This window comes from Mytilus edulis, chromosome 10 (assembly GCF_963676685.1).
Source record: "Mytilus edulis chromosome 10, xbMytEdul2.2, whole genome shotgun sequence".
Classification (NCBI taxonomy): Eukaryota; Metazoa; Mollusca; class Bivalvia; order Mytilida; family Mytilidae; genus Mytilus; species Mytilus edulis.
The window spans coordinates 48656346-48681164 of NC_092353.1; the positions used below are offsets into that span (position 1 = coordinate 48656346).

At 30.9% G+C, this 24819-nt stretch overlaps 1 protein-coding gene across 1 annotated transcript; it reads right to left on the reverse strand.

Annotated features, from left to right (window-relative positions):
- Positions 1–31: 31 nt before the first annotated feature.
- On the reverse strand, positions 32–23644 carry LOC139491351 (uncharacterized). Its single transcript, XM_071278983.1, has 16 exons — positions 23346–23644; positions 21426–21614; positions 20294–20455; positions 19608–19695; positions 18774–18891; positions 18141–18273; positions 17412–17555; positions 16759–16956; positions 14829–14954; positions 13896–14093; positions 13343–13504; positions 12080–12291; positions 10672–10798; positions 8576–8740; positions 6863–7048; positions 32–5476 (listed from the first exon to the last, which is right to left on the reverse strand). Exons 2-16 carry the CDS (start codon positions 21604–21606, stop codon positions 5157–5159), a joined length of 2520 nt encoding a protein of 839 aa, XP_071135084.1. The 5' UTR covers positions 21607–21614; positions 23346–23644; the 3' UTR covers positions 32–5156.
- Between the last annotated feature and the right edge of the window lie 1175 nt (positions 23645–24819).

Sequence of the window (24819 nt, forward strand, 5' to 3'; positions counted from 1 at the left end):
CAAGGAATTTGGCTCAATAACAACATAAACAAATCATGCATTTTTTTTATTAACAATAGTGTATAAAAATATATAATCACATGAACAATTAAAAGAGATCATTATTATCACAGTAATATTAACTTTATAAAAGATCTACTGCTTTTAGTTTTTCATTTTTTATTTCTCATCTTTTTTTCATTGAGTCAGTTTTAATTTCAAAAACATAAATGGTCTTTCCTAAGGAGGTACCTAACACTACAGGGAGATAACACTGTCAAATCAGCTAAACGTTTTAATTACGGTACATTGTTTTGTTTAGGGAATATCAAGCTTCTCAATGATGAAAATTGTTTGGCAAACTGCTATATAAAAGTGTAATTTTTCTGATAAAATGGTTGGTTCAAATTTTTGGAAATTTTTATATTTTAGTCAAAGTTACAAAGTAAATACTTTGTCAAAGTTTTATGAAAATTAAACAAGCCAAATTAATTTGAGTGAAGGTGTTGGGTACCACCTTAAACATTTTTTTTTTATATGAAGCAGGTTTGTTTCAATTAAGGAGGTTAGAGTACATTTTAACATCAAGTGATTTTTTTTTAATATTCACCTGAGCAATATTGATTTCAATTTCTTCAACAAAAACTGGAATTCAGGAAAAATGCATATATATGTAAATTCAAAATTTTAATCCCAATAACCAAAATAATAACTTAAATACTTTACAGTACAGAACAACTTTGTTTTCAGTAGAATGGGAAATTCTGTTTCAATTTCATTTAACTCTTACCTACTACCATTATATTGACTTTCTGCTAATTATTTCCACACAAAAACTCAAAAATTCATGCTGTTTTGTAAAAAGCATTTTCTTTTTAAAGTAATTGTGTTTGTCATCTGAGATACTGTTTGAATGTTCAATGAAAACAAAGTTGCACTGTGTTAAATTTATCAAAAACCTTGGCCCATTGTGCACTTAAAACATTAACAAAAACAGATTATTTGGTGCATTCAAAGAGTTTATACTTATATTCATTTAATTTACATGTTTGAACTTTTGTGCAAAATTGTAAGTGATAAATTTGTATATTACACAACTCTTGATCTCTATATATCGTGTAATAATTGATCAGTAGTAGATGCTTGTCTTTTGACTCTAAATCTTAATCAATATTATTAAAAAAAAACATATTTGTGAATAAGTGACTGTTTGTTTCATGAAAATCAAGATTAAATTAATCATAATCATACTTAAACATCTATTAATGCTGAGACCTGATACATTTTTCTTATTTCAAAATCATCTCTTTAAACAATAAGCACTAACTTTAAATTATCATCACAAGGCAAGATATTTGGAAGACATCATTAAAATTTTGCCTGGGAAATTAAATAAACAGACAAAGATAAAAAAAAAAAACTATAACTCCTTGTTTAAAGATCATGTTTAAACTTTAACAACTAGTATTATGCCTTTTTTAAAATAGAAGTACTTTTAGAATTTTCAATGAAAAAAAAATACATCACAAATTCGTTAATTATTATTCAAGAAATATGTGTAAACAGAGATATACAAGCAGGTTAACCTGATAATAAATGATGCTTATGGGGAGATAACTCTGATGATACCAATGCCTTGGAAGACATAACTTATTTTCTACTATTGTTAATTATTTTGTATTTGGTATAGTTAGTTTTGAGCAAATATGATTTTCTAATATCAAAATATATGATCAAAATAAATAAATCCATTCAAATTAAAGTAAATAATCACAATATTTATTGGACAGTAACTTTAATATATTGTTAAATTAAAATTAAACTCACCAAATCAACACCAAACTGATGATTCCTAGATAAATTATCTTTTGAAATTTGTAGATTAGAATACATCACGTTTGTCGTTTAAAATGAGAGGAAGTATTTTGGTTTCCAAAAACTCACAATTCAACAGTTCTAGCCAATTCAATGCATTACAATAGGGGAAGCACAGTCTACACTCTTTCATATTTTGATTAAAAACAATATTTTCATGTATTTTTCCTGACACATTTTCATCAAAAACTAACGTTTTGATAATTATTATTTAAAAAGTATTTGTCAAAACTTATCTTCGTCCCTGAACATCTGAACTTCAATAATAATTTAAAAAAAACAACCAAAATAACAACAAAGTAATTTGCATCAATAAAAAAACTTATATAAACATTTACAACATTTAGAATAATAACAAACACAATAACCTGTCCATCTACTCAACCACATCACTGAATTATATAATCCTGATACCTTTGATAACTATTTACACACCACTGGATCGATGCCACTGCTGGTGGACAAGGGTATCACCAGTCCAGTAGTCAACATTTCCGTGTTGCATGAATATCAATAATGTGGTCATTTTTTTTAAATTTCCTGTTTACAAAACTTTGAATTTTTCGAAAAAACTAAGGATTTTCTTATCCCAGGCATAGATTACCTTAGCCGTATTAACAGGCGTATTTGGCACAACTTTTTGGAATTTTGGATCCTAAATGCTCTTCAATTTTGTACTTGTTTGGCTTTATAAATATTTTGATATGAACGTCACTGATGAGTCTTATGTAGAGGAAACGCGTGTCTGGCGTACTAAATTATAATTCTGGTACCTTTGATAACTAATTATATATCCAATAAACCACACAGTATATTACATACTGTGATTTCATTTATATTTATTGTTAACCAATATTCTTGGATTTTGTGAAACAAATCACAATTATCAATACTGTAAATTCAGAAATTATTGCAATGATTTTATTATTGCAAAAATGCAGCAGGGTAATAATCGCAATAAGTTAAACACGCAAATTTTTTATATATGCATTAAACAGGATTTTCATCAATATTGCAAAAATTCAAATCGTAACTTAGTCTTAAATGATAAAATTACAATTATAAATGCATGTAATAGTTTCTGAATTTACAGATCTTGAAAGTGAGTGGATTTTGTTTTAACAGAACCAGTAGTTGTGATTGAGAAGCTGGATAGGTTTTAACATGCTGCATGATGACGAATAATGCTGAAATAATTTTTTCAAATAATAGTACTTAATTTAACTATTTATAATTCTCCTTTTCAGAATCTAAAGGACTATGGGTAATCTAATTGTTTGTACACCAAAATGAAAATAAAGTTACGTCATTGGTTGAATTTCCATTGTTTAGAACATTTTAAACCAATCAAAACTTTTTGGTGAACACTTTTGAAAATATTACCCAGAATGCATTAGATTCTGAACTGGAGAATTACCTTTAAGTTTCATTGCACTCATTGTTATGTAACTGTCAACTTTAATAATAGCATTCCCATGCATACACTTCACCTTTTTTTTTCATGCACACACTACATCACTATTATCACCACACATACTTTACCATTTATTAATTTTTCACAACATACACCATATAACTTATTAATTTTTACCATTCACACTACACCATTTTTTTAATTTTTGACCACACACACTACACCATATAGTTTATTCATTTTTCATCCTACCCCATTAACAATTTTTCACCGTTAACACTAAAACATGTATCCATTTTTGACAAACAAAAAATGTATTTCAATAAATTTCAAATAACCTTAATGTAAATAAATTTATGATATTGGATGGAAAGAATTAGTCTAAATTAAAAATGACAATTTTTTACTGTCAGATGCTTTTAAATACCGATACTAAACAAACTATATGAATTAGTTCTAACAAAATCTTACATGTGTTATCTAGTTCCCTGCAAGTTTTAAAATGATCTTTTATGAGTTTGTGTGTTTCAAATACACAAAACTGTAAATTAAGAAATCATTGTGTGCATTTATGTTTGCGATTTTTGAAGAATGGACAAAAATGAGAGATTGATTATCAAGATTTATAGAAAATCTGCATACAGATCTATGTATGAAATATCAGAATGCGAGTATTTATTATTTCAAAACCTCACCTTTGCATTAATAAAAACCTTGCAATAATTTCTTAATTCACAGTGTATGTCTGGTTATAAAAATGGAGTTTTTTAATGTAATATGGCTGTCAATAATGGTGCTACTATTGGGGTTTTGGATAAAAAAAATTGTCCTGATTTTTTGTAAAGTTGTAACTTGTAATCTCTGTCCTGCCTTTTTATTTTTCACTCTATTCGGTCCTGCCTTTTTTATTAGCTTATCCTGACTGTTTTACATAAATTGTCATCCTGCCATTTTTTTTTGCCAAGTTGCTCATCCAACCTTTCTTTTTATGCTCAAACTCCTGTCCTGCCTTTTTTTTTAAATTTCATACATAAAAATCAAATGGTAGCTCCCTAATGGACAAACATCAAAACTTTGCAGCAAGCTCTAAATAACCCTGAGTATAGACATGTCTTGGACTGTATATAAAAATGATGACATATGATTTGGTGTAAATTCAAAATTCTTAAAATGAACACAAATATAAAAAGACAGTTCAATTCAACGACTACTGGCACACACAAACATACTACCGTATATGAGGATTATATAGAGTTTAATGAGTTCTATAGTAACTCCAGAAGACTAACCTAGAGAACCAAAGAAATCACATTAACTTCAAATAGTTGGGATGGGGTGAGTAAACAAGTTATCTACCTTGATTGTAATATAGATATTTCAGATATGCCACAAAATGTGATATTTAAATGAAAATAGTTCTAACTAATATCTGACAAAATCAAACGAACATTACACATCAAAAATATTTGGCACTTTTTTTCAACTATGAGCACATTCGAATTCCACATTCTAATTGAATTGATAATCATGAATACTCCTTTACAATTTATGGCTGACATGACAAGTTTACATGACAAGTCTTACATGACAAGTCTTACATAACAAGCCTTACATGACAAGCCTTACATGACAAGCCTTACATGACAAGCCTTACATGACAAGTCTTACATGACAAGTCTTACATAACAAGTCTTACATGACAAGTCTTACATGACAAGTTTTTGACATATTTTTAACAATAACAACAATATCAAAATAGAAAGCACTAAAGACAATTTTGGCAATAGCAAAAATATCCCGCACCCAATTGCACTATTTATACATCTGTGTATGTATGTGTAGGTAAAATGTACAAGTCACTGTCAACAAATCAACATTGCACTCTTTTCTATAATATTACACAAGCTTTGGATTCATTTTCTCCTGGTTTCATTTTCTTTTTCTGTTTATCAATTGCATTAGCGGTAAAAGCAACATTTTCCATCTTTTGTTTGTTCGATTTCTCGTCTGTTTCATCAATGATTCCTGGAAGTTGACGGAACAAAGAATTTTTGTCTTCTATCACGTCTAAGGCATCATTACCTTCAAGTTTTGCAGCTTCTTCTAATGCTATTATGTCTTTAGCCTCTTTGAGTAATATTTTAATCTTATCCTCTGTGATTGGATGAGTATGAATATATCGAATCCTCCCTATCTTCGCTCTGTTTACTGCAAGTAATAAAAATAATACATTTTACTCCTTTTCTTTCACAGGAACCTTCAACTAACAACTTTACAGTTTATTATAAAATTGTATAAATAAGAATTGACTTCATTGTGCAATAAATTTAGTAAACTTCAATACAAAAGAACTACAAAAATGTAATTTACCAGTAAAAATGTTGTCAATATACAGGGATCTCCATGGATGAAAATTGAATGATGGAGGAACTTTCACAATCACAAACCGTGTCTACGCCGTAAAGTGTAGCGTGATCGAAAGTATTCCATCCCTCCATGTAAGGAATGGTAAACAGACTGATACATTGCTTATTTAAACTATTTCATTATTGAAGTATCAATGTTTTCATTAATTGTCATTTGTAACCATTCAAATGCCAAGCCTTCATGATCCCCCTTAGTTGAGAATGACCAAAAGCTGTCATTAAGATTCCCATATAGATTTCTTGCTATTTTTTGTAATTGTTATGTGGGTTATCATATGGAGCTTATTTTTCACGGACACTGTCAAATTTAGAAGTCTGATAATGAACCAATTATCGGTTTTGCTGATTTGCAGCAACAACAAAACGATTTGTATGGGTTATGTAAAAGTTGAAAAGATTCTTAGGGCAATCATTGACAAATGAAAAGGTTTTAAATGACTTAATCTAGCAAGTTGATGCTATGCAACATGCATCATTCAAGTCTGAATGTAACCGGAAAGGCGGATGTATCAATTTGATTGTAAACTACTAAATGAATTTGGAATTACAATACGTTATTTCTTTGGGTGAAAAGTAAATATTTTTAAGTATTTACTTTTTAACTTTTTAAGTAATTCTATATTATCGTTACAATAGTATTCAAATTATTTGCGATGAAATAATGTCAATGTTTTACGTCTTATTTTGTACTTCTCAAAAAAGGGGGATGCTGATTGCGTAAGTCAATATAAAAGCAAGTGTTCGACTTGTTCAACTGTTTTCTTTGTAACTGGATTATAAAGTTATTTATTTAATCTAAATCATCATTAGCATTTGAGGAAACTTAGTTGAATAATTTGATAAATCTTCAGAAAGTGTTCTCCTGTCCAGTTTGTCGATCTACCTGTACAAGCTCAGGAACAAGTGATAAGCGATCTTAATCCGGATATCCCTCAGGCGTTAGAACTGTATTGGACTATAATACCTGAAAGGGTCAATCACGAAATCCTGAGCTTAAAAAACACCTGATCCTGATGTCCCGAAAAAGGTCAGCCCCCCCCCCTCCCCTCATTTATAAGTTTGTACTACATACTACAACAGACACAGTAAGACACTGAATAAAACCTATAGCTATATAATGGGAAATCATAACTTTTAGATATATTATATGGCACAGCATAAAACCTACCTCCTGGGTAAAGTAAAACTGTTGCATAAAATCCCCCTGGTGGTTCATATGACACTCTTGTAAGGGCTATGTTCCTGTTTATACACAGATAGCAGATCACAAGTCTATTTTCTTTCTTTTCTTGTTCACTTTTTGGTACAATGATTCCCCAGCCTAGTGTATCTCCAACTGACACGGATGATTCAGCTAAAATTCAAAACAAAGAAACTATATTAGTCAGAATTGCCTTTTGAAATTTTAATTAGTATAAAGGATGTTTGCTCCTTTTCCTTTTTGAATTTTGGCCAGAATTTTTTTGGAAATCCTCTGGTTTTATCAATGTATTGCCTTAAAAAAAAATGGCCTCTAACCCCTACTTTTCTTTTCATAATTTTATAACATTTAGTTTAAAAAGTCATATTTGAAAATCTTTTGAAAGAAAAAAGGTGTCAATGTTAAATTTATGTAAAATCTTGAGAGAACAATTTCCAACCAAATTTTCAATAAATTTCTATGGCTTCTATCTTGAAAACATAAGCACCCAAACTTTATTTTTTTCTACTTTTTAAGTTCCTTTATATATATATATACTATCAATTTGTGACAATCTTTTAAAAATCTTGTTATTTTGAAAAAGAGTACCAAAAATCCTTAAAACTGATTATTTTTCTTCAGTTTAGTTGACCATTATTGTATTTTGATTGCCATGTTGATACAAATCCTCTACTACTAATACATTATTGTAACAAAACTTTTGTTGTAAAACTTCTGCCTCACCTATTGATGATGACCTGCAAACATTTTAATTTTACTAATGAACCTATGCAAAATATGAGAGAAGCTCTTGTTCACAAAAAATATCCGATTGTTTATAAAATAATTTTCTGAAAAATATGTTAAACGAATGCTATGTTTGCATTCGTTTACATTACTTTTGTTAAAATTAAAATGCAAATATATGCATAACAGGTCAAGAACCTGTCACACGGATGTTGATATAAACCCTGCGTTGTACTAGACTGATACACCGATATTGATTTCAATAAGCTAAGAAATAAGGTGGAAACAACAGATTTGAAAAAAAATTGTGACTTGTTTCAAATTGTATTATGTTAAAAAGAAATATTTTTCTTATTATTATGTAAATTCTAAACAAAGGAATAATAAAATTAAGAATGGAAATGGGGGATATGTCAAAGAGACAACAACAAATGGAAATTTGTCCATGAAATGGCCCCTAATAAAAATTGCACTACATCAGTGAAAATGGAAATTTGTAAACTAAATGCATGTTTGGAGTACAAAACTGTAAGCCTGTCATCTTTAATGAGTTTGTCATGTTAAAAGATTTTGTTTATGTTAACTTTCAATGATACACATTAATTTTTTTATCTACAGTAATTAATCATAATCAAGAATGTGTCCCCAGTTCACAGATGCCCCATCCGCACTATCATTTTTCATGTTCAGTGGACAGTAAAAATGGGAGAAAATCTCTAATTTGGCATTAAACTTAGAAAGATCATATAACATGGAACATGTATACTAAGTTTCAAATTGATTGGACTTTAACTTCATCAAAAACTACCTTGACCAAAAACCTTTAACCTAGACCAAAAACTTTAACCTGAAGCGGGACGGACAGATGAACAGACGAACGAACAGATGGATGCACAGACCAGAAAACATAATGCCAATAAATGAGGCATAAATTTTTTTTCTTCCTTTACATACCCTCTCCTTTTGCTAAAAATCTTATGAAATCTTGTCTAAAGTTAGATGACATGGTAACACTAATATCCTGAAAACATGGAGATGACAAAGCTATCCCAGGTGGTGGTATTCCATCCGCATTGGAGCCAAATTTATCTACAATCTGTATCTCAAAATAGTTGAATTCTGTAATTAAAAACATAACCATTAATACATAAAAAGTAAAATCCCCAAAATACTGGAAAATTCAAAACTGAAAGTCTCTAATAAATGGCAAAATTAAAATCTCAAACACATTAAATGAAATGGACAATAACTGTCATATTCCAGACTTTGTACAGACATTTTCTTTTATAAATAAAAGTAGAAAATGGTGAATTTAACCTAAAAGCATTGTTGATTTTCAATAAAAATATTTTGGGTTCATGAAGGGAATTTGAGTCATAAATCAATGCACCATTTTCTTCCATTATTATATGCAAAATAGATCATGCAACCTCTCTTTCTGATAACACATAACTTAATAATTACATTAGATGTATGTTTCATTATAATACTTTATTCTGATTGGCTAACTGCACATCACGTGTTATTCCGTAAGCAGTTGCATTGCTCAATACAACTTTTTATTCATGATAACACGTGGTCCAACAATAAAGTGCACAGGTGAATAAATAAAAAAATATATAAAATTCGTGTTTTCATGATCATAGCTAAAAAAATGTAATTATAAGTATTGAATGCTTCTTTTTGTAACTTTATAGGGTTGTAAAAGCGTTGACCGTGCGCACATTTTTAGAATGAAGCACTTTCGCGCTTCGTACAAAATGTACTTCGGTCAACGCTTTTACACCCCAATAAATTTACAAAAAGAAGCATTCAATTCTTAAATAAACAGCTGCGCCATGAGCGCATGATACGTCCGACGTCTTGTGTGGAAGTTTTATGCAATAATCATAAATAGTTTCTGAGAAATTTTAAGCAATAACCATTTATTGTTTTTGAGACACGGCGGGACATGTGAAACCCCCCACCCTGTTTTTTTTTTACAAACTAAATATCACTAAAATAAAATTTTGAATCAAACCAAAAAGTATACAGATCTTTAGATTAATATAACAAAGAAGTGTGTAAAGTTTAAAGCAATAATCATAAATTGTTTTTGAGATACGGCGCGACATGTAAAAAAAACCATCCCCTTTTTTACAAAATACTCAATAACTCAAAAATAAATTTTGAGTCATCACCACAAAGTATACAGATCTTTAGATTAATATAACAAAGAAGTGTTTAAAGTTTTAAGCAATAGTCATAAATCGTTTTTAAGATACGGCACGACACGTTAAAAACCCCTCCCCCTTCTTTACACAACACTCAATAACTCAAAAATTGAATTTTTAATCATCACCAAAAAGTATAAAGATCTTAAGATTAATATAACAAAGAAGTGTGTAAAGTTTTAAGCAATAATCATAAATCGTTTTTGAGATACAGCGCGACATGTAAACCCCCCCTCCCCTTTTTTACAAAATACTCAATAACTCAAAAATGAAATTTTGAATCAACATCAAAAAGTATACAGATATTGAGATCAATATAACTAAGAAGTGTGTAAAGTTTTAAGCAATAATCAAGAATCGTTTTTCAGATACAGTGCAACATGTTTACGCCGGACAGACGGATGGACGGACACCAGACATTTGTATACCATAATACGTCCCTTCAAAATTTTGACGGGCGTATAAAAAAAAACAAGACCAATGCCGTAGACCTGCATTCCTGCATGCAATTGATTGACTCAGTGGCAACATAAATACTTAAGCTTAATTGATCATACTCAAAATCAGTGAAGTAAGGAATACTTTGATGAAAATAGTCATTTAAGAAATAATTGATGCAAGCCATACTTTATTGTAGTTTTAACATGGGTAGGCATTATATTCCTGATTATTTTTGCCTGGGCGATAACGACAAAATCAGTCAATTATGATATCGTCTAAAAGAAAGTCTTCATTTATCGTCAGGAACCAAAAAATACCATTAACGTCATTTGGCAAGAATTTTTATTGTTATTTGGCATAAAGGTACCCCAATTAGGACCCTCAAGAAAGTCTTACTTATTTCGTCACTGAGTGGATATGGACACTGCAGGACTTCTGCATCTGTATGTTCTGGTATTGTTACCATCTTTTCTTTCTCATTAACCTTTGACCCTTCTGGGATAATCCAATAGTTCACATTATCCTAAAAAGAATATATAGAACCATTAAATCCTAATTAAATCCTAATAGTTTAGCAAACAGTTTTGTTTCCTTGAGTGTATTACATTGTACCAACCGGTTTTAATTTTTGATTTTCATGGGTACAGATAGTATGAATTACACATTTTCTATAATACCGGTGTAACACATCAGCGTATAGCTCTGACATACGCCAGGCGTGGTAAACATTATGTACACCCTCAATACGCTAGTAAGTTTGGATGCATTCAACTGTCAATCATACCTGTATCGTGTGCACAAGCCTGTATTGGGCTTACGAGAAGCATACCTCAGCGTTTATTTGGTGTTCAAGTAACATATGTTGGTGTATGCCTGGCGTTTGTGTAATGTAGATGGAATGCACGCTACGAAAAAAAAGGCTCTTGAACATATATGAGCCGCATCTCTGTCGTATTTTGGACGATAATCCATGCTTTCGATGTGTCTGTGACGTTTTATTATGGAGTGTTTGTTACAAACATACCCCCATACATTTAAGTGAAAGTCGAACAATCTTGAAGCGTAAATAACGTGCCCTAAACGTGTTTCAAACTTATTTGTAGGGTTTTTTCAACACGCTTGTAGCATGTGTATTACCTGCATGTAGCGTACAGGTATATGCTAGACAAACGCTTGAGTTGGATGAAAATTTTTATGTTGCATAAAACTTTCCTGGAGTTCACCAAGGGTATACCCTTGCATTTTGACTTACTTCAAACTTATGCAATGCACGTTTAACAATAGCTTAGTGTTCCTCTGGCGTGCAACTACTGTATACCGACTTTGTCAATTTTCTCTGTACGTCTGGTGCACGCCAGTCTTCACGCCAATGTGTGACAACGGCATTAGGTTATATGCAGACATTTATAGCAAAACCAAGAGATCAAGTAATCACAAAAATGCCAGTTTGTCTTAATCCACGATTTGGTTCCAATGATTAAAAATTTGACAATTTAATAGCAATTTAAAACTATTGGTACATTCTAACTTTCCACAATTTACATTTAAATTTTGTAAGTCATAAATCCATTGTAATACAGACAATACAGGTAAATTCAACACTGCAAACTATACACATGTTAACAAATTTTCTAGCAAATAATCAGTTGAATTGAATAAATCTATTGTGCTGTATTTAAAAACAAATCCATCTGAGTAATCTTAGAACTAACCGCCTTACAATTTTGGTTGTAAACTTAACAGAATTTATATAATAGGACACAATGGTAGTCAGGTCACAATTCTAATTTATACACAAACTCACAATTTCAAATGTAGGTCCAACACATAGTCTAGTGTGCCAGAAAACATCAACCACAACCTCATAACCATTTCCACAGAGGGCAATAGTAGGAAAATATTGACTTGGATCATTAGCCATCAGGTATCTTAATCCTATAGGATGATAGTTCTTTGAGAACAAAACTACTGGAAGACTACTTTCAAACACTGAACAATCTAGTCCAACTGTATCACCTGAAATTGAAAGTATGCAAAGAAATGTATGATAAGTCCATGAAATCTTTGATTTAATCTTTCTATTTCCTGTAAAATGACTGTTAAGTGTTTCACTCAACCTTTTGCAGTTCATTCAAATTTCTGATCCACTGGTTAATTACCCTATCACTACCTTCTATCACTACTTCAGGTATTCCTTCAAGTTATATCATGTATATAATCACTATTCTATAGGGGGGTCTCATTGGGGGGTTCTGATGCCGGATCCCGCTAACTGTTTTGTATGATTTCCGTATCTCGCTTACACTATGTATGTAAGCAATTCTCATTTTTTTGTAATTTTCCCACTAGACTTCATTTCCCGTTTTCACAATAATTTGACTTTCACGTGTCATGCTTACAAAAATCGGCAATCCCAAGTCACGCTTAGACCCCAATGAGACCCACTATAAAAAAGTTAAATTCAGAACAGTTTCATAAATAGTGTCAACAAGTTATCTCCCTTGCATAAAATTTAAATATTATCTCCCTTTAAAATTAAAATATTATTCAGCTTTTTGATTACAATAGACCAATTCTTGTAGCAAAAGGCATACATTGCTTAAACTAAAGAATTAATACTTTTACAAGACCCAAAATGTAAGAACATACCAATATCTAAACTACACAGTTAGGTTCTTGAATTTATTCAAGTTTTCAGAACAAGCAACCAGTGATTTCTCAAATATATGTTTAGGTTCTTGAATTGATTCAAATTTGAAAAAAAGCAAAAAAATGTAGAAGTTCTTAATTTTATTTCAGTTTTGGATACAAGCCAGAGAATGTTTCAGTTTTGATAAATGCATTGCCTTAAGTTGAAGGAAAATAACTCTTAAAATCATAAGTATGTTTGTGTCAACCAATTCCATTGATATAGTCTAAACTTCTAGGTTACATAGATTATTTCCCATCTGTTTCAGGTAAATGCTTAAAATACATTGATGAAACTTGACTTCTACAAATGCATAACTGATTTTAAGAGTTATCTCCCTGAACCAAGGTCTACCCCCTTCATTCATGTTATAAATACCTTCTTCATATCTTTGCCCATTTACATTGCCTTCATATCTGGTGTTGTAGAACATGCGACCATTTTGTGACATCCAGCCTACTGTGTTTTCTGTTTTACCAGGATGTTTACTCAAGTCAAAATTGCTATCGGCAACGCCAGTAGTTACAACAGAATCCTCATCTGAAAATAATTTTTATGTTTAATTTGGTTTAAAAAATATATTTATTCTTTTAATAGTATGATTGAGGTGCAAAATGTTGACTAAAAGTAAATTCTCAAGTAACACTTCAACCATACTTTTCTATTTTGACCCCCTCAACCAGATTGAAAAAAAAATTATTTTGGAACTTCAGTATTGTTCATTGTTTTCTTGTTCATTTTTATTTTGAAGGTTAAAACGAAACTAAAATAACACATTAACAAATAAAATTAAACCAACTCTGTTTTGATGGAAAAATGTTCTTCTTTAAACTTATCCATAAACTTTCAATGATGTCATTGATAATAAATTTAAGAAAACTAGCTATTTGAAAACAAGTTACAACTTCAAATAAAATCAACAATTGCATACTCAGAGTTTTTATATCTAAACAGAAGTAAGAGTTGTCTTCTGTTAGAGGCTTGCAAAACTGTATGGCATGAATTCCCATAGTCTCGGCAGGTAGTGTTATTCTACAGTACAGTTTACTCAGGTCAATGTCTGTTGACGGTTCTTTGGGAACATCCAAAACTAAAGCATCAGACTTACGGAACATTTTTATATGAATTTCTGCAACGAAAAAAAGCATTGTTTTCAGTTATTTTTAATTAATTTTTCCATTTTCTATGCTTTCATAACATATAGTTTGTAAATAAAATTCATGAAAAATCATTTATTCACATGAAAGCAGAATTCAAATTGCTTCAAAATAGACGGTTACATAAATGGTTGTTGATACTTTCTGTATGCCTTATTTGTTTATCATTTCTTGTTTTTTTGTAAATCAGGCAATTAGTTTTCTATATAAAATTGTTTCCGATTTTCTCCATCTAGAGCCTTTTACACATTACTATATGGTATTGGATTCATTGAGAGTCCGAATAGTGCTGAATTATTCTCAAACATAAATTACCACTACCGTATTTGTTTTTTTAATAAATATCACAGGTTTAAACTGTAATATGTATTCAAGCATCAATTATCACTGAATAGGTCAACATTTTTTTTAGGGACCAGCTAAAGCATGACTCTGGGTGCAGGATTTTCTAGCTTTATTGAAGACCCATTGGTGATCTTTGGGAGTTTCCCGCTCTTTGGTCAGGTTGTTGTCTCTTTGACACATTTCCCATTTCCAATCTCAATTTTATCCTTCAATACTTTTGACCTTGAAGAATACCTGATGAGTTGCATTGTATTATCTGCCAAAAATAATTTCTCTTTTCTACATATATATCTACTTTAACCTTTATAAGCAAAAAGGAGCAGTTTTTAATTTTTAATTTCTTTACTTTATTGTCAACAAACCTCTCTTTATACAATCTTCAATGATATGTTTGGTAGCCTCTTCTACAGCCTCTTTGAACACTCTGTCTAAATTATCATACACCTCTATAGTTCTGTTGGACTCAACATCTACTGAAACTTTTCGACCTAAAATAAAGGATATTCTAATGCAATTTTTAAGTAACATTTTTTTCCATTTTCATTTGCTAAAATTCATAGTCAAATCTACAGTTCACATGTTGTAAAGGAGTAACTGTTGAATGGTTTGGATTACAAATGATAGATTTTTCAAAATAGTTAAAAATAAAACACTAATGTAAAAAAAAGCTGTTTTGATGTGATTCTATACAAATTGGAATCATAAAAGTAAAGGAATATTCCTTTCAGTATGAAATCAGACTTAGCTATAACAAGAATGTGTCCAAAGTACACGGATGCCCCACTCGCACTATCCTTTTGCATGTTCCATGGACCGTGAAATTGGGTAATAATCTAATTTGGCATTAAAATTAAAAAGATTATACTATAGGGAACATATGTACTAAGTTTCAAGTTGATTGGACTTCAATTTCATCAAAAACTACCTTGACCAAAAACTTTAACCTGAAACTTCCACTTTCATTTTCTATGTTCGGTGGACCGTGAAATTGAAGTCAAAAGTCTAATTTGGCTTTGAAATTAGAAAGATCATATCATAAGCAACAAGTGTACTAAGTTTCAAGTTGATTGGACTTCAGCTTCATCAAAAACTACCTTGACCAAAAACTTTAACCTGAACGAACGGACGCACAGACGGACGAATGGAACCACAGACAAACGAACGGAGCCACAGACCAGAATACATAATGCCCCTCTACTATCGTAGGTGGGGCATAAAAATGTATGAACCAAATCATTCATGAAGTATTGCAGAATTTTACTTCATTTCAAATTTATACTTTTTTGTATGTCTGAAGTATCACCTTTTTTTTTACTGCATTAGATCTGTACTGTAACAGTACTGTAGTTGAAGAGTAGCGGCTGTCAATAGAATATTTTGACTATTCTGATTATTCAACAGGTTACCTACATAGTGGTTATTTTGATACTATTAGTTATCTTGGTGTAATCAGGGGTGTACAGAATTTTCAACAACGGTGTAAAATTCCGTACACCCCTGATTACACCAAGATAACGAATTTATTTCTTATGAACATTTCCTTTACTCATTTTGAAACCAGGATGTAAAATTGAAAAAATGGTAATGAAAAATTTACTGTGTAACGTTTTTTTCAATGTCTATGTTGCCGTGCATTGTAAAATACTTTTTACTTAATTTTTGGAAAAAATCAGAAAAATTTTGTGTTCTTTGAGTTTTCCGGAAAAATTTTTTAAATACTGCATTAGATCTGTACTGTAACAGTACTGTAGTTGAAGAGTAGCGGCTGTCAATAGAATATTTTTTTATTTAAAATCTTTTGAATTTTTTTTTTTTTTTTTTTTTATTTTTAACATTTTATTTTGATTATTTATTTTTTTTTATTTTTTTTTTTTTTTCTTGGCAAAAAAAAAAAAAAAATCTGAAATTTTATATTTATCCCGGGTGAACCAGGGTGGGGTGTTATTTACATCGGAGTAATTAACCAATCAGATTGCAGTATTTTTGCTGCATAAGAAATAAATGTTTGTACTTAATCAAATAATATCAAATAAACAAAGAAAAATCACGATTGGTGAAATTTTTGTGATAATTTTGTTGTGTATAGAAAACATAAAACAGTTGACTTTTCCATTTTAATACCCTGTCCCAATCTAAATTTTTCACAGAATAAAAAAAAAGCACAAATTTCTTAATTAATAGTACCAGGTATATAAATTTTTTAATAGACTAGTTAGTTATTAATTTGCAAGAAAAAGAAAATTAAAACCAATTAATACGATAAATAATTTTTTTAAATAAGCATATTCTTACAGTTTTGGTCCAACAGCACAAGAGGATAGAAGCCTCCCTCTGGTTGTATGATCATCTTTGCATAGATAGTAACAGTATTTTTGGTAACAAAACACAACACCAACTGTGATTCTTTGTCATTGTATCCTGGATTATCTCTAGAATCTGGATGGTAGTGTACTCCCATACCAACTCGATCATTTTCTTCTACTTTGTTTACTAAAAATTTTAACGCTTAGTTTTAGTTTATTACAAAATAAAATAAGTAAATAAAACGTCAAAAATGAAGGATCATTTATCAAAGTAGTAATTAAAATTTAACTGTTGAAAGTAGAGAAATATCGTAATATACAAGTTACAGTGGTGGAATCTGTTTCTCTAATGATTTCTATCCTTCCTTTTCAAGATTTGAGGAAAGTTGTGTACTTTTGATGTGACGTCATCAGGCATGGTCGCCTTTTTTCATGACGTCACAATAAGAAAATTCAGAAGAAAACAAGAAAATTTAACATCACAATTAAATTTGAAACCAATCATTTGCCAAGAACAGATTTTTCACTAGTGAGAAGTAATATTTTTCTCACACCGGTCAGGAAATGTGGAAATAGCACAAAAATTAGAGAATTCTAACTAACCCTTCACTGTTGAAAGAGGAGGATTATATTTCAACTAACCTTTGCCATCAGCCGTCCATGTCATGAAGTCCCGTAATATTTCACAGGTTGGTGACGGCTTTAGAGGACTACAATCACCAATCCCTACAGATGCTGCAGCCCCATCAGTGGTTTCTTTGATATATACCTCAAAATGAGAAAAACCTGCCAAATAGAAGTTTATTAAAGTACATTCAATTACTGGTACAGACAAAATCTTATCATCCATGATTTACTTTTAAAAAATGCAAAAAGTATTGTAAATTTGGTATTTTAAGCAATGTTTTTATTATTGACAAAATTGCAACAGGACAGGTTTTGCAAAAATTAAAAAAAATCACAATTGAATCACAGAATTATCCCCCCTTATAATCTGATATAAGTTTATTAATGAAAGTCAGTTAAATGATTGCATAGAACTAATAAATAAATAGAAAGACACTGAAATTAAGATTTATCAAAGGTAAATCTAAGGTAAATTAATCTAAATTTTTGTCATTTTAGCAATTTGAATTGCATAACCTGACATATTTAAAAAGCTTTAGAAGCAGGCTGAAAAAACTTAACATTTACAAAATTCAAGAATCTTTTACAAAAATCTTTCCTTTACTGTTAAAAAAAATGTGTTATTAAAAAACATGTCTATAGCCACTGAAACAAAATTCATCATTTATAAGAACTTATTTTACACAAATGTAGTTAATATTGTCACATTTCAAAAAAGAATATTTTTTTTTACTCTTAAATTACCTGAACACAATGGCATAGGACTCTGTATTGGTGCTGTAGCAATAATTTTATCTTTAGCCTTGTCCAGTATAAACATGCTCTTTGACATATCAAAGTTAACTGAGGGGTCAGACATCCAATGTAACATATTTTTCTGTAGAAATAAAACAAAAGATACCATGTAAATTATTTCTTATCAAGTTTAAAAAATAATCAATAAGGAGAAATTTATAAGTAAACACGACCTAAGAGGTAACTGTACTTATTCCAAGTTACTGTGCATTCATTTACTTTTTTGGTATTGATGTGCCAAAATTCTCAGTTTATGGAATAATTGTATTATTGTGGTTACTTGAAATTTTCAGGTTTTCGAAAAAATTCAATTGTACCATAATTTTCATGGATTAAAGAAAAATTGTTTATAGATATATTTGATTTAACGGTTTTGCCAAAGTCTGCATGCTATTCAATAGTAAAATTTTCTTATGCTGAACATTTAAATTAACGGCTAACATATACCCACGAAATTATAAGTCAACATTTAAAACAATATAGCCAATAGTGCTGAAACTGAAAGTGGCATTAAACACCAACAATCATTCAATCAATCTTAAAATTCAAAAATAGTAATATCAAAATACAAAAAATACATACTTCATCAAACTGTGGACTTCCAAAAACTGCTTGGGGCCACATGATCCCTAAATCTATTGGTCCATTCTCAAGTGTTATTGTAGGCAGGAACTTACTGTGGTCTGTTTCAAAGTGATACCTGCATATAAATGATAACAGAAATCATATATATATATATATACATGTATATATTTCATTTATAGGAAAAGGGTAGCAGTCGCTGCAATATTTACTGATAGCTTGTCAAAATAAGGGCATGAATTGTACAAAAAAATTGTCTGAGCCAAACTTAGTCTATGGGAAATATATGTATAAACAGAAATTTATGTACTATGCTTTTTGGTTATGTTATGTTGTTTGATTGCTGACTCATTGATATATCCTTATATTCATATATATATATACATATATATATATATATGTAATGCATAGTATTCAGTACTTTAAAACGTGTTTAAAATAAGCAAATATCTATATAAATGACATATAAAATCATATTTTGCCATGATACTAATAATTTATAAAATATTGCATGCATTTATCTGTTTTCATTGTAAATCAATGAAAGTTTGCTCACTAGTAAAAAGAAAGGACGCAGATAATGTAGATCTGATAATGTATTTTAACTTCAGCGAAACCTTTAAAAAAAAAATAAGGAAGTATTTTCAATTCAAAATCTGAGTATTCAAAAAGGTCTTCAAAATAGAAAGTAGAAAGGAGCCAAGACTCCATGTTGAAGGCCATACTTGGACATATAATTGCTAACTTTTTATACATTGTGACTTTGATGGAGAGTTGTTACATTAGCACTCATGTTCTTTTTAAAATATTTAAATTTAATCAGATTTGTCTTACCTTGTAGCTACAGGTTTTCCATTTTTCACAAATGTAACTGTTGACATTTGTTGTCCAAAGTAGGTTACACATACTCCAAACACATCACCTGTCAGAAACAGAAAATTGTAGTCAAATCATGCAGCTTGCTTAAGCAATAGATGACAGAATTTGTAGGCTGATCCATAATTCTAAAAACAAATTCTTGATTTACTTCTAAATATGTTCCCCAAATTGAAAAATATATGTACATATTCTTTGAAAGAAGATCACACATTCTAAAGTGATGTGTACTTGGCCAATTAACAGCTTGACTAATTAATTCACCATTAAATTTCATATCGATAATTTGTAGGTAAGTGTTTTTCCAGTTTCCTATTTTTGAAATTTTTATGGTCACCTATTATGTCTGTTTGTTTTGTTCACACATCTTTGTAAATATCATTGAATTTTATATGACTGTCAAACAAGTGAGAGGTTTAGCTAGCTGTAATCCATCATTTTCTACATAAGAAAATGCCTGAACCAACTACCAAGTCAGCAATATGACAGTTGTTGTCCATTCATTTGATGTGTTTGAGCTTTTGATTTTGCCATTTCATTAGGGACATTCCATTTTGAATTTTCCTTGGATTTTAGTATGTTTGTGATTTTACTTTTTGAAACCATATTATTATTATTTTAAAACATTGTATTGCCATACATACCTATACCAAACTTTTCTCCATATGTATTAGCAATTTCTTTGTGCGATGTGTAACATTTTCCAGTATCACTATGGTAACCAACAGTGTTGTTCCAGTTCCCTGGATGAGCATCATCTTTGATGTCTGGTCCAGCAATACCTATTGTAACCTTACTTTTGGTTGCTATGAAAAAAATAGGAATAATCAGTGACAGATAAAACTGACAATAACTTTTAAATCTCACATTTTATTAAAGAATTAAACTTGTAAGGATGATTCTGTTAAATTTATTCATGGTAACAATTTGTTTTCCAATCCAGGTGAAATCATTTTTTTATGAATAGATTGTGGATTATACACTTAAATTGTAAAGCAACCAATGACACCAAGAACTCAAAATAAATCTGCCTTTCTGGCTTTCACAATACTTCTTGCAATTTCAGCCCAGTGTTCTCCCCAGGGCCTTTTAGCATCATGGTAATGTGATGCTATATTTCTTGATGTGATGCTCTCTGAATTGGTTTTTCTTATAGATTATGTTATGGATGTGATGCTACAATTTTTAGAAACAAGATGGTACATTTGTATTTCAAATTTTCATGTTTACCAGGATGATAAATAAAATATCTGGGGAGAACACTTCAGCCTTCAAATAATCACTCTCAACATACTTCCTCCATTTCAAACTGATAATTGTGCATAACATGCATGCAGTATGGGCTTTGTTCATTGTTGAAGGCCATATGGTGACCTATAATTGTTAATTTCTGTGTCATTTCGGTCTCTTGTGGAGAGTTGTTTTATTGGCAATCATACCCCATCTTCTTTTTTATATGCAATGTTTGCCCCAAGTTATTAAGTAAGCACCTTTCAGTCAATCAAACTCAAAGTTGACAAGCAGTAATTATATAAGATATTGTGTCATAGAAATAAGAAGATCATGTGGTATGAGTGCCAATGAGACAACTCTCTATTCAAGTCAATATTCTTGTGAAAGCTGACTCTCACAGCCAAACAGCCAATAATTATAGAATATAAGGACATACACCACAAGCAAGGGGACAATTTCTACTGCATCCACACAGCATGAGCAATAAACCCAGAAGAATAATTTCCTTTCTATTCTGTCCACATACATGTACATTGTACTTACACAATGATCTAATCTGTCCAAAGAAGTAAGGATTCTGTGGTGTTAGTGGTTTGAGATACTGTAGAAAGTTACTGGTCTCTGAGTACATCTTGAGCTGTACATCACTAATGTGACCTGGTACTGGTTCCTGATCATTGTAAATTATGTCACCAGCGCAGCGATATAACACTGAAGTTTCCATATTTTAACCTGAAATATAAAAATAACTTTATGGATTTTAAAAAATGTAATAAAGGTTGTGAAAACATCAAACAGACAACTAACATCACAAGCTTACCAAGATAATATTAAGAGACCCGTACAATTCTCCATAATTATAAATATATATACATGTATATGTTTTTGAACATCAAAAAGTTAAATTTATACATCATCAGCTCCAAAGGCTGCTAAAATGATAGCAGGAACCTTTTGGGTCTGTTTCCTAGTTAGTTATTACATTTACTATAGCACTGAAAATCATTCACAAGTTGTTCATCACCATGTAAAAATATAAAATATAACAATCAGTTCATTCTTTCTTTTAAGACTTACTGTAACGTTCTTAATTTGTAACATTCACAAAATATATAAGATACATGTATTTTAAAGATGGTGGGCTTAATGAAATATAGATCAGCAGGTCAAACATTGTGTTTTCAGTATGAACATGTAAGTATAGTTTAATTGTTTAACTTGTAAACAATGTAATTTGTATTTATATACAGGTTTTTTTGGTACTTCACTTGTATGTCAACCTTAACAAAGTTAATCATTTCTTAAATCATTTGAAATATTCAAGAGAATCAGCAGAATGTCTGATTTTTTTTATTCCTTATTTGATAGCTTTCTTTTCAAGGTAATCTATTTTCAGGACAATTTTCTATGCATCACAATTCAGATCATCACTTGAGTATAAAACTAGAAAAATGTGTACATTGTGTCTGCTAGACAACAAATGGAAGTGTTTAACGACCTTGACTGGCTATACAGCCCTTGCACGGTCGGCTCGGTGCCCGAAGGCGATTGATGAGCTTTTGAATAATTTCTGCCGTGGGTCAGGAACAGGTAGTAAGGACGCAGAATGGAGGCCGCCATCTTGGTTTTGGTGAGTTGATTTTGGTTTGTTTACTATTTTGGATTTAACTTCATCACAACGGCTGCTTTCAGGGCCAGTTTGGTCAGCTTGGCAGCCGGCTAACCTCGATGAGTGAGTACTGGTAGATGAATGGTGGACGTAGTTCTAAAGATGACAGGAAGCGTTATCAGGACCAAGGCCGTGAGGCAGTGAAATGAAGGTCGTATCATCCAACAGCCTAGGATACAGCCCTCGGACGTTAATCGGCATAACACTCCCCATGATACAATGGTTTTGGAGTGCATGTTAACGCAGGTACGCCAACTACTACGTCTATCTGTACGGCATGGATTGGTTTCTGTCATCTAAAGTAGTATGTCGTTGTTCACCTAACTGTAAACCCTCATCGAAGATAGCGGGTAAAGGAGAGCTGGCCCAGCACGTCCGTTCAGCTGTAATGACTGAGACGTGACTGGAATGTGAATGAATATGATCAGCAGACACAATGTTTTTATACTCCCTGCATGTAGCTGGATTCTGAATAGGGTCAGATAAATAAATAAATATCATTTTTCTTCCAAATACGAGAGTACCTTAGACTAAAAGGTAGGAGCTTTAAACTTCATACAGTTAGTTTAAGATATTTGTTATTTATCAACAAACAAAAAAATAGTCAAATTTTGTGCCCACGACTCTTGAAGTGTTGCAGATTCACAAATAAAGTGATATGGCCATTCTGTACGAACTGGTGACTGTGTTACTGGCTATGATAACATGATAACCTTCAGCAATTAGAACTGGCCAAGAAGAAAAGAAATTAAGTGAGAAGTAATGAATTAACTATTCAAATATTCAAAACGTACACAATATCAAGCTTAATCTAAAATTTCTGTCAGTTATTTTTAACTCTCAGCAGGTGCACTGTTCCGTTACAAAATCAAAAGTTAATAAAAAATCCTCGTGTTGACATTGTCAGCTGTTGTGCTGTTATTTACTTTTCCATAAATGAACTATTGAAATTGAATTTAAAACGTTCATTGTAGTTTAAATAGGCTATGAAATTCGAGAACAAGGAATTTTTGTTGTTGCTACAACAAGCGGAAGTAAGCAAGTAACCGGAACTAGTTACAGCTATTCTAATTCGTAAATGAAACCGGACAAGTAATGCTAAAAGTATAGTGACAAATCCGAGTAAGACTCCAAATTGTTGTTCTATATTTCCATCTGTCGAGTTCATGTCTTCCCTTAGCTTGAAGAGGAATGCATGCTTCTTAAAGAGGTTTAAATATATGTTTGAAGCCCTATCCAAGAAAATCTATTTTTTTCACACTATTTGATTGATTGATTGATTGATTGATTGATTGATTGATTGATTGATTGATTGATTGATGAATCATGATCTGTTATACTTGTATGACAGTCATCCAAAAGATGCAGGTGTTTCAAGTTGCCATACAATTAAGATAATTGTTCCAAAAGCATTCAAGAGTATACGCACTTTTTAAAACGTCTTATGAAATTTCGAAGATTTTAGAATCAAATAGCCAATTATTTATCTAGTCAGTGTAGAAAATTATTTTTTTTCATTTTGACACTTTTTGTAGAAATTTGTATAAAACCGTAGAAATGTTGGCGCGTATTTTATTCGAACTATAAATATTTATAAATGCAAAATTCTGTGTGGAAGTAGAAATTGAAATCGAAGATTTGCATAGATACTTTTTTAACATAACTTATTTGACAATAATAAAGAAAACCTTCTAAAAATGCGTATAATAGTACTATCTAATGATGATGATGATGATGATGATGATGATGGAAGTTTTTAACGATATTGATCATGACTGTCTAAACAACCCTCGCACGGTCGGGTATTACGGTGTATCACAGTCTTTTGAATAAATAGACAAGTAACGTTAACTTTATGCCCGTCAATCTCATTGATATATTCGTTTGTCAATGGATATTGCTTTTCAGGTAGTAATATTGATTTTACATTTTGTTACAGTCATAAAATGTATGGTCCCTAATCCTGTAAAACGTACTTTGTACTTACGTTTTGTTATCATATAAGGTCATGCTTTTCTCAGACTGTATATAGATAACGTCTTACTACTAAATGCGTTGGATGTGTCCTGAACTGGTTGATTCGGGTTTTTTCCTGGGAGAGCATAATTTATATATTAGTTGTAATTGACTTTGCACTACTAGTATACCTTTCAGCAACTACTTTTTTGTGCTGTGTGCCAATATTATAAATAAAGTTACTACCAACTGTTTGTCTTTACATTTTTTTTCATTTGATATTGTGTCGTAACATATCCTTATCAATAAGAA